The sequence below is a fragment of the Gopherus evgoodei genome, chromosome 4 (genome assembly GCF_007399415.2).
Source record: "Gopherus evgoodei ecotype Sinaloan lineage chromosome 4, rGopEvg1_v1.p, whole genome shotgun sequence".
Lineage (NCBI taxonomy): Eukaryota > Metazoa > Chordata > Testudines > Testudinidae > Gopherus > Gopherus evgoodei.
Window position 1 is genome coordinate 131809508 of NC_044325.1, and position 10831 is coordinate 131820338.

The 10831-nt window shown below is 64.5% G+C and overlaps 1 protein-coding gene across 5 annotated transcripts in view; it reads right to left on the reverse strand.

Moving 5' to 3' along the window:
* Positions 1–9554, reverse strand: part of CELSR2 (cadherin EGF LAG seven-pass G-type receptor 2) — a 65390-nt gene extending 55836 nt beyond the window's left edge. For 4 of the 5 annotated variants that reach the window (XM_030561106.1, XM_030561108.1, XM_030561109.1 and 1 more), the window contains exon 1: positions 6317–9058. In XM_030561106.1, coding sequence (XP_030416966.1) covers positions 6317–8963 — 2647 coding nt within the window. In that variant the 5' untranslated portion in view covers positions 8964–9058. Of the gene's footprint in view, positions 1–6316 lie in introns of all 5 variants that reach the window. The other variant, XM_030561105.1, reaches the window with a different exon arrangement.
* Positions 9555–10831: the final 1277 nt, after the last annotated feature.

Here is a 10831-nt window from a genome sequence, read left to right on the forward strand (position 1 = left end):
AGCAAAGGGCCTCATGGCTCCATCGCCCCCAGCCAGCAGCAGGCTCAGCCTGTTGGTCGCTGCTCTGGACTCAGAGCAGGGGGAGAGGGAGGCAGGGCTCAGCAAAGGGTTGGAGGTCAGTGAAGACGTGCAGGCGGGAAGGGCCTGGCCCCCGTGTGCCCACTGACGGGCACAAGATGAGCAGGACCCGGGCAGTGGCAAGACTCAGGTGCCCTTGGCTCAGTGCGCAGCGTGATCCAAGCAGCACCTGATTGGCAGGTTGCCCAAAGATCCCAGGGCTGCCCTGAGCTTCCCACCTGGGGCTGGGCTCCGGCCCTTCCTTTCCTAGGGGGCAGAACCCCCTCACCCGACCGCGCCCTCGGTGGGCTGAGATCAGTGGGGATCACATCTGCCCTGAGCCCTCCTCTGCTGGGTACACCCCGCCCCTGCCCCATGACAGAATGGTTCACTCTAGGGGGGGTGTCCAGGGAAGGACAAGCATGCCAGTCTCCTCTGAGTCCCACAAGAGGGAGTGGGAGCCCCCCAATTTCCTCCCCAGCCCCCAGCATTGCCCAGCCCCATGCAGACAGCTCCCCCAACCCTGTCCAGACCAGGTATCAGGGCATGTGCCAGGAACCCAACAGAGCAGGGGATCCCCTCCCTGGCACTGCCAGTGTGCCACCTCCCAGCCTGCCAGAGCCCCGGGGTCTCTGCAACGGGGTCTCTGCAACTCATCGCCCAGCTGCCCATAGCACAAGGACACGACCGAGTGACCACCCACACAGCTTCAAGGCCCACCCAGCCACTCTCTAGTCTGGACCCTGGGAGCTCTCAGCCCTTCCTCCTCGGCTCACCCTTTGTGGGCCCAGGCCACAGCCCCCACCCTGCCCCTCGGCTGGAACAGAAATACTGCCTTTGCACAGGGGCCATGCCTCCTTACCCCCATAAGCAGTGCCCTGGGGTCCCCCAGACCACTGCCCCCCACAGACACGCATGTCATTCCAGCCGGCAGCGGAAACACGACCCCCAATGCTCTATCAAGCATTTGGCAAAGAGCAAACAGCCACTAAAAGCCTCCACCCTGACAGGTGACTTCATCCTTATTCAGCAGTGGGGAAACTGAGGCACAGAGCATCAATGGCTGTCAGAAACAGAACCCAGGAGTCCGGACTCCCAGCTCCCCTGCACTAGACCCACTTCCCTCCTAGATGCAGGGAGAGAACCCAGGCATCCTGATGCCCACTACCCTGGCTCTAGCTACCAGACTCCAATCCCATCCCAGAACTGGGAACAGAACCCAGGAGTCCTGACTCCCAGCTCTCCCCTCCCCCGATCTAACCCACTGGACCCCAAGGCCCCAGACCTTGGTGAGCAATGTGTCACATCCAGCCCCCCTCCCATGTCTCACCATGCCTCCCAGCCTGGCTGGACCCACATGCCCATTTCCTACAGGAACGTGGGGAGAAAAGCTGTCGTCTTCACAGCCAAATGGCACGAAGGAACTGCTCTGGGGTGCAGCTCCGGGCCCTGCCTGGGGATGAGTCCTCCCAGGGCATCACAACTCGGGATGCGTTTCCACCTTCACCCCCTATCTCAGCTCCCTGATCTCCCTGTGAACAGGGCTGGGCTCTGGGGTGCCCTCCAGCCTGACACCTCAGCATGTCCATCGCCCTCCTCCCAGCTCCTGCAAGCTGCTCCCTGGTGTGGCTGCCCTGGGCACCTGGGGGTTGGTCCCCTTCCTGGGGGAAACGGGCACCCCTCTGCTCAACCCCAGGTCATACAAGCCTTCACTTTACCCAGCCTAGGAGAGCTCTTCCCAGCCCCACAGACTGTGCCAACGCCACCTTCCCCTGCCAGCCCCCCAGCGCTGCCTCATGAAGTGGCTGATGAGGCAGGTCTGGAGGCAGCGCCAGATGCCTGAGGGAGGGGCCTTGCTGGGGTGCCAGATGCCCCTGACCTATTTCACGTCTTTCCAGTGGCTTATGGCAGCAATCTGCTCCTTCCTATTCAAGACTCCTGCGCCCCTCTCGCCCCACCCCCTCCTAAGCCATATAGGTCGAGCTGGGCTAATCTCCTGGCTTCTCGGCCCACCAATCCCCTGGGCCGCCTCCCAGTGCCCCTCTTCGCTTGGTGGCAGCCCTTACCCAGAGCAGGGCCAGACAGAGGCGCTCCCAGGGCTCCCTGAGCTGCTCATGGGCGGCCAGGCCTCTGCCTGCAGCCCCAACAGCAAGCAGATGGCTCGAGTGTCTTAGCTGCCACCAAGCCACGGCCACCCCTCAGCCCCCACCCACTCTCCTGGGCTTTGCACTGGGGCAGACACAGCCATGCCCCTGGCTTAGGGGAGCAGCAGGACGAGTGTGATGGTTGGAGGTGCATCCCCTGGGAACACAGGGACACAGCTGAAAAATGCTGGGCTATTCCACACAGCTTGGAGCTGGCCCAATGAGGGGAGCTGGGGGTCAGGATGGAGGGGGACAGCATAGCAAGTCCTTCCTCAGAGCACCAGTCACTGGCCCAACACCCGGCTCTCTCCCCCAACCCCATGCGCCAGGCAGCTGGGGGGAGAGCTGCTGTCCACCCCACTCTTCCAGGCTGGCCCCAGTGTGCTGCTCCCACATCCCGCTGGTGGAGACAGGCCCCTTGCAGGGACGCAAGGGGACCAAGGTGTTTTTGGGCTCAGCTCCTGTGGAGAGGCTCAGGCCCAAACCCCCAAAGGCAGGTAGGCACCTGACTCACAGTGGGCTCTAGCGCTGGTTCTCCCCCTAGCCCCAATCAACCCCTCCACCTAAGGCATGGACGGGCTCCCAGCCCCTTCCTCAGGCTCGTCCCCAGCTGGGCACCACCCCCGGAGCCAGGCTGGTGGTAGGGCTGGGGGGCGGCTCCCCCTCTGCATCTGCCAGGAGAGGCACCAGCCCCACCCCCTTGGCAGCATGGCTCGGCTGCGTCTCCCGGGGCAGGCCCAGCCTGAGCTCGGGGCAGGGGCGTTGACAAGAGGTTAAAGCTGCCTCCTGTCTGAGCTATTGACACCTCACAGCACAGCCCCAGCTGGGACCTCCCTGGCAGAGGGCCCAGCTGCGACTGCGCTAATCACCAGGCCCCCCTCCAGCGAGAGCGGCCCCAGGCCCAGTGCCTACCTGCTCGTATCTCTCCCCCAGCCCCGCAGGTGCACAGTGTGGCCCCCCATGGAGAGGCTAATTGCAGGACTCAGGCACAGCTGCTCCCCAGCTGCCTGCAGCCTGCAGCTACAAGCTGGTCCCGGCGGGCTGGCCTCAGAGCAAACCTTCAGCAGCATTAAGGAGGGGCTCCAGCAGGGCCCTCTCCCCACGCTACCGTGGGTGATACCCCTCCCCACTCCACGCCAGCAAAGCCGGGCCGGGCCAGCCAGGCCCTGGGACTCTGAGAGCAGCCCAGATAACAGTCAGGCAGCACCAATCCAACACAGCTTTGGGCCCAGGCCACAGCTGGAAAGACTCTGGCTAGCGCCTGTCCACACCGCTGGCCCCGTTGGCCTGGGGAAAGGGCTACAGGCTGGTCACATGGCACAGATCACCAGAAATGCAGCTTCCCCCACCCCCACGTCACATATAGTCCCCCCTGGTGCTGAGTCCTGCCATGGCTCGTCCCAGCCTGCCACGCCCTCTCCTCAGCCAGACATAGCCCCAGCAACAGCCCTGGCCAGCCGCGCCCGGCGCCTCACTGCTACAGCTGCACACTCCCCAGCACAGCACCGGGGGGGCACATGGGCACTGCCCCCTTCGCGGACACTGACGCAGCTCCATGGCCCCCAGCAGCAAGCTGGCAGAACGGGCCCAAGCGAGACGCCAACAAGCGCCAACTAGTGCAGGGGAAATCCCGAGCCAGGAGCAGGAGATAGTGGGCAGGCCTTGCCTCCAAGCCTGTGCAGGGAACGCCTGTCTAGGTCTTTACTCACACACCCCGCCCTGCTTCTCAGGCCCAGTGCCAACCACTCACATGTGGGGGAAAGGTCCCAGACTGGAGACCTCTGATTCAGCCCTAGCCCACGGGCAGCGGCATGGCACAGCAGAGCACGGCAGAGCCAGCCCCCCCAAAACTTGTCCCCAGGCCCAGTCAGATCTTGTCTTCTTCGCTGAGATGCCCACACCAGGAGGACTGGGGGAAAGTGGGACAAGGTGGCTGAGGCTAGCTGGGAGGGTGGCCCAGTGGCCAGGGGCTGGTCAGCTCTGGTTTTGTCGCAGGCCTAGTGTGTTCCACACGCCCAGCCTCTCTGGCCCAGCTCCACCTCCCCACCCCACCTGCAGCTCTTGATTTCAAGGCACTGAAGTTCCAAAAGCCCTGGTGGGAACTGGGCCGCATTCTCAAGCCCACGAGAAGAGAAGTCATGCCCGGAGGATCAGTCTGGCTGCCCTGCGAGGGGCCAGGCACTGGGCCCAGGCCAGGCAGTGCTGCAGACAGACAGCAGCGACAGCTGTGGTGGGTCTGAGCACATCATCCCACCCTGAGCAGCAACTCCTGGCCCTGACAGGGTCAAGGCAAAGCCCTGGGGCTCAGCCACTCCCCCGACAGGCTGTGAGCCTGCCCCCACCTCTGCCCCTCCAACCAAATCCTGTCCCCAGCCAGCAGTGGGTCAGTGACCCCTGAGAGCCCTCGCCTGGAAGCACCTGGTGCCACGGCCCGCTGGAGGGGCCAAAAAGGAGACACTCAGCAGCTGCCTGATCCTAGCTCTGGCTAAGGTGGAAAGACCACGTGTGACCAGGGCCGGTGCTACCACTTAGGCGACCTAGGCAATGGCCTAGGGCGCCAGAATTTTTGGGGGGCGCTATTTTTGCTGGGGGGCAGCACGCGGGTCCGGTGGACCTACCGCAGTCATGCCGGCGAACAGTCCGGTGCTGGAAAGGATCCGGTGGAGCTGCTGCAGTCATTTCGGCGGATGGTGCGCTGGTCTAAAGGCTCCGGCGGACCTACCACAGTACCCACCAGAGCCTTTCCAGCACCAGACCGTCCGCCGGCATGACTGTGGTAGGTCCACTGGATCCGCGGGGGGTGGCGAAATGGCCGTCCGCCTAGGGCGTCAGAAACCCTGGCGCCGTTCCTGCACGTGACAGTCACAGCCCCTGGCTCACATCTGCCTGCCTGTTGCCCCAGGCAGCTCCTGTGCTGCTGTAAGATGGTGTCTCCCCTGGCGCCCGCTGCACCATGCCCCGCCCCCAGCACCCACCTCACCCCACTCCTCCTCCGGCACCTGCTGCACCCCACCCCTGGCCACACCATGCCCCGCCTTCAGCACCCACCTCGCCTCACCCCTCCCCCGGCACCTGCCGCACCCCACCCCTTGACGCACCATGCCCTGCCCCTAGCACCCACCTCACCTCGCCCTTCCTCTGGTACCCGCCACACCACTACAGCTACATTAGGGAAGCAGAACAGGGGCGGGCGCATGGGGAAATGAGAGCTGTCTGGCTAGCTACAGGGATCGCCCCTTGCATGGGCACCGCCTCCCTGCTTGGTCCCCACCCCAGTACCACAGCCACACATAGCCCTTGTGATTACACTGAGGGGGCCCAGCCACTTCCGCAGCAGAGCTCTGAGTGATGCAGCCCCACAGCCCCAGCGATGGCCCCATGCCTGCCTCCCGCCCCAGAACCCAGAGCCTTGCTCTCTGCGGGGCTCCCAGGGGCTCCTGAGCTCCCCCAGGGGCCCTTTCAGGGGAGATTCTGGAAGCTAGAGGGGGACATGGGGCAGCCTCAACCCGCCCTGGCTCTGCCGGCCCCTGGGCTGAGGGCAGCTTGGCCGTGGAAAGGCCACGGCCTCCTGTGCTAGCCCCAGATGGTTGGTTTCGAACATGTAGAGGAGGGTGTCCCCGGCAGGCCGCCACAGCCTCCCCCATAATCCAGCCAGGGGAGGGAAGGGAGGCAGCCACCTGGATCAGCAGAGATCTGAAGGGGTTGCACTTTGGTTAGGCCTTAGCCAATTGCAGACCGACACGCAGTCCCCACCCCACCCTGATCTCAAGGTGGACTGGAGGCCAGAGGGTCTGGCACAAAGTGGCCAACAGCCCGGAATATCCACTAGCCCCACTACAAGTCTGAGGTCAGAGCCACTAGGCAGACTGCCCCGGACCGGAGCGCCTCCACCCTCACTTGGGGTCTTTGCGCCGACGCTGGACGCCTGCATCCAAGAGACGCTGGTCCAGCCAGGGCCCCGGTGTGGGCTCTCTGGCCTGCATGACACTGAATGGACTCTTCCCCCCTTCTCTGGCTGACACCTCAGCCCCTTGGACGTCCAGGCCAAAACCCCACCGACTTGAATGTGTCCCTGAGTTTGGGCTAGGATCCCCTCTGCCCGGCCGGCGTCTTACCTGAGACAGACACCCTCATGACAGCCTCCAGAGGCCTGTTGTTATCCAGGGCCTGGCTCAGGCGCAGCTCCCCGGAGCTGTGGTTCAGCAGCACCAGGTGCAGCTCATTGCCCTGCTCAAAGCTGTAGGTGAGTGTGTCAGAGACGTCAGGGTCGTGGGCTGGGATGCGGCCAATCACCCCGCTGGGGAAGCTGCTGGACTTGTTGGTGACGTAGTTGTTGAAGAGGATCTCAAAGTTTCTCAGCACAGGGGGGTTGTCGTTCTGGTCCAGCAGGCGGATGTGCACCGTGGCCCGGCTCACCAGCGGGGCTGACGTGGCCTGCACCACGATGACGTACTCCGCCTTGGCCTCGTAATCCAGATCCGTCAGTGCTGTCAGCTCCCCGGAGAAGATGTCGAGCTGGAAGACCTCGGGGATGTTGCCCTCTACGATCTGGTACATGACCTGAGCATTGGTGCCCTCATCCGGGTCACTGGCTGTGATCCGTGCCACTGCCAGGCCAATGGGGCTGTTCTCTGCCACAAAGACATCAAACTCGTCCCGCTCAAAGACCGGGGGGTTGTCGTTCACATCCAGGATGGCCACCTGGACATCGACGGGGGTCCTCATGGCTGGGATGCCCTTGTCCATGGCATAGGCTCGTAGCTCATAGAGAGGGACGTTCTCCCGGTCCAACCGGCGCAACGTCCGCACAATGCCGGAGGTAGATTCAATTATGAAGTCCCCGTCCCCATCATCCCCGCCCTGGAAGGTATAGAACACCCTCCCATTAAGCCCTGAGTCCCGGTCAGTGGCGGAGACCTGCAGGACACTGGTGAAGGCTGGGACATCCTCATAGACAGAGCCCTGGTAGGAGTCCCGCAGAAATTGGGGCGCATTGTCATTGACATCATTGACCAGGATTTCCAAGTAGGTGGTGTCTGATTTCTGTGGAATGCCATTGTCCCGGGCCGTGATGGCCAGTGTGTAAGACACTTGGTCCTCGTAGTCCAACTCCATCTGGGTAGTGACTCCACCTGTGTCCACATCAATCCGGAACTGGGGGATACTGTCCTCCATAAAGTAGGTAATACGAGCGTTCTCACCCGTGTCCTCGTCCGTGGCACTGATGAGCACCACCGTGGTGCCAACCGGCCGGTCCTCATTGATATTGACAGTGTAGTGGGAGCTCTGGAAGACTGGCCGGTGGGTGTTGGCATCAGTCACATTGACGAAGACCTGGGCTGTGTCGAGCCGGGTGCCGTCAGAAGCAGTGATAGTCAGCAGGTACTGCCGCTCCAACTTGTAATCCAGCGGTAGTGCCAGGGTGATGAGGCCGCCCCCACTCTGGCTGGTGATGGAGAAGCGATTGCGAGTGTTGCCGTTGGCTATCTGGTAGGTGATGACGCTGTTGGCGTCCCGGTCGATGGCCGAGACGGTCAGGACACTGGTGCCCACAGCAGCGTCCTCGTTCAGTCGCACAGAGTACTCCTTCGCGGTGAACTCAGGGTTGTTGTCATTCACGTCCAGCACGGTGATGCTGACACTGGCCGAGGAAGCCATGGGGGGGCTGCCGTGGTCCCGAGCCTCCACCCCAAAGCTGTAGAAATCCACCATCTCCCGGTCCAGCTCTGAGGCCACCACGATCCAACCCGTGCTGTTGCTGATGGCAAAGGGAAACCTGGGGCCGGCCTCCAGCAGGGCATACTGCAGCCGGGCATTGTCCCCGGAGTCCGCATCGATGGCTTGGATATGCAGGACTGAGTAGCCGAGGGGCACATTCTCCAGCACCGTGGACTGGAAGGGGGTGCTGACGAAGATTGGAGCGTTGTCGTTGACATCCAAGACCTGGATGGTCACCAGCCCGCTGATGTTGGACAGAGGGGGCCGCCCCCCATCCTGGGCCCGGATGCGGAGCGTGTACTCCTTGCTCAGCTCGTAGTCCAGCTGGCTGACCACGTCGATGCTGCCCGTCTGGGCATCAATGTAGAACTGGCCCCGGCTGTTCCCGCTCATGATGCTGTAGTGCACCAGGGCATTGCTACCTTTGTCCCGGTCCGTGGCCGTCACTCGCAGCACATGGGAGTTGGCAGCCACGTCCTCAGGCACCTGGGCCACATAGCGCTTTTCGCTGAACTGCGGCGCATTGTCATTGTCGTCCTCCACAGCAATGTGGATGGTGGCTGTGGTGCTGCGGGGCCCTGGGGTCCTGCCCTGGTCACTGGCCTCCACCAGGAGTTGGTAGGACTCCACGGCCTCCCTGTCCACCAGCCCCTTGGTGCGGATGACCCCGGAGCGGGGGTCAATCTCAAAGGCTGCGTGAGCCCCATCGCCATTAAGGAGCCGGTAGAGGATGTTGGCGTTGGCGCTGGCGTCCCCATCGGTGGCCCTGACCGTCAGCACTTCATACCCGATCTCCAGGTTCTCCCGCACACTCTCCTTGTACTCCTGCTGCTCGAAGGCAGGGTCGTGGTCATTGGTGTCGCTCACCAGGATGGTGAGTGTGGCCAGGGCTGTGCGCCGGGGGGTGCCGTGATCCACGGCTGTCACCCGGAAGACGTGGGTGCTCTTGGTCTCGCGGTCCAGCTCCTCGGCCGTGCTCACGGCCCCGCTCTTGGGGTCCATGGTGAAGAAACTGTTGGAGCGGCTGTCAAAGAGAGCGGCCATGGAGTAGTGCAGACGGCCCGCGTCGCCCTCGTCGGGGTCCGTGGCCTGCAGCAAGATCACTGGGGTGCCGGCTGGCCTGTTCTCTGGCACAGACACCTGGTAGGTGGGCGGCTGGAACTGGGGACTGGTGTTGACATGGCGCTTCGTCCGACTGCCCCCTCTGCCCGGGGCCCCCTCCGCCCCCCGGAGCAGCTTCTCCAGCTCCACCTGCTGCCTGGGGGAACTCAGGCCCAGACTCCAGTAGACCAAGACGCTAGCGCCCCTCCCCTGCCTGCCCCCGCCCGCCCCTTCCCCCTTCGCGCACCGCTCACACAGCAGCCCCAAGCGCACCGGGTGCCCCGATCGGAGACACACGGCCCGGACGGGGAGGACCAGCTCCCCCGAGGCCTGCGGGGAGAAGCTCCCCCCAGCGCCCCGCACCCTGCACCGCGGCCGGCAGCCTCCCCAAGCGGCCGCGGGGGGCAAGGGGATCCGGGAGCCGGGCTCCAGGCACAGCGCCCAGCTCCACCTTCTGGCCCCAGGAGCCCGAGGGGGCAGCAGTCGGCTCAGCAGCTCCCTCCCCGCGGCAGCCCCGCAGCCCTGCCCGGACATGTGCGCCCAGAGGCCGGCTGCACCTGCCGGGCAGAGCCAGAGGGCGTGCGGGGCGCAGTGCTGCGGCGGCCGGGACCGGTCCAACAGCATCAGCCGCGTCCCGGCCGCTGGCCCCAGAGCGCACGGCCCGCGGTGCCCGGGCGCTGCGCCCTCGAGCCGCGGCACCCCGAGCGCCAGCAGAAGGAGCAGAGCGCGGCTGGGGTGGCAGCAGCAACGGCCCATCTCCCGCTTCAGCGGCGGCTCCTCCAGCGGCTCTGCCCGGCCCCGCGCCTCATGCCCGGCGGGGTACGGGGCAGAGGGGCCCGCCCGGCTCCCTGCGCCCTCCCGGCAGCCTCCGGCTCCCCGCTCCCCAGTTCCCTGCGCCCCCTCCGGCTCCCCGCCCCCCGGCTGCCTGCGCCCGCCCCCGTGCGCTCCCGGCTTCCCGCCCCCCTGAGTCCCCCCGATCCCCGACCCCGGTTCCCTGCGCCCCTCCGATCCCCACCCTCGGGCGCCCCCGGCTCCCTGCGCCCCCCGGCTCTAGGCGACCGAGCCTGCCTCGCCCGAGCGCCCTGGCCCAGCTCCGCTCCGCTCCGCTCTCCCTGCCTGGCAGCCCCGGTTCTGCGATGCGGCGGCAGCGGCTTGCGGGAGGCTCATTACCATAGACCTGCTCAGCGCAGCGCGGCGGCCCTTAAAGGAGCCAGGGCAGCCTCGCCACCAGCGGGGGGACCCACCCGGGCCCCTGTGGGCAGCCAGGGACACGGCTCTTCCCGGGTGCAGGGCAGGTGCTGGGGCGGCTCCTAGGGCAGCCCAGCCTGTCTCCATCAGGCCCATTAGAGTCATCTACCAGGTGAGAGGCAGTGAGACCTAGTGGTCAGAGAAGGAGCCTGGGGAGCCAGGATTCCTGGGTTCCTCTCCCAACCCCCACTGCTCAGTCATGTCCCTATTTGCAGAAGAGGGATAAGAAAGTGCGAGATCCTGGGCTGAGATGGGAGGTCATCCACGGGGACCAGCTGGGCACTCTGCCCTAGTCCATACACACCAGCCCTGGTCCGTACACATCAGCTCTCTCCATCTGCTCAGACTATGCATTCACACCAGCCAGGCTCTGCTATGGCCAAGGACTGCTCTGCTCCTGTTAGCTTGACTGAGGGAGGGGGGCTCCAGAGAAGTGGGCTGAACAGACAAGGAGTTGAGATTCAGGGAATGCTGACATGCCCACACTTTGTGCACATGCACACCCTGTGCACACACATATACACACACATTCACTGTGCATATGCTGTGTGCAAACTTTACGC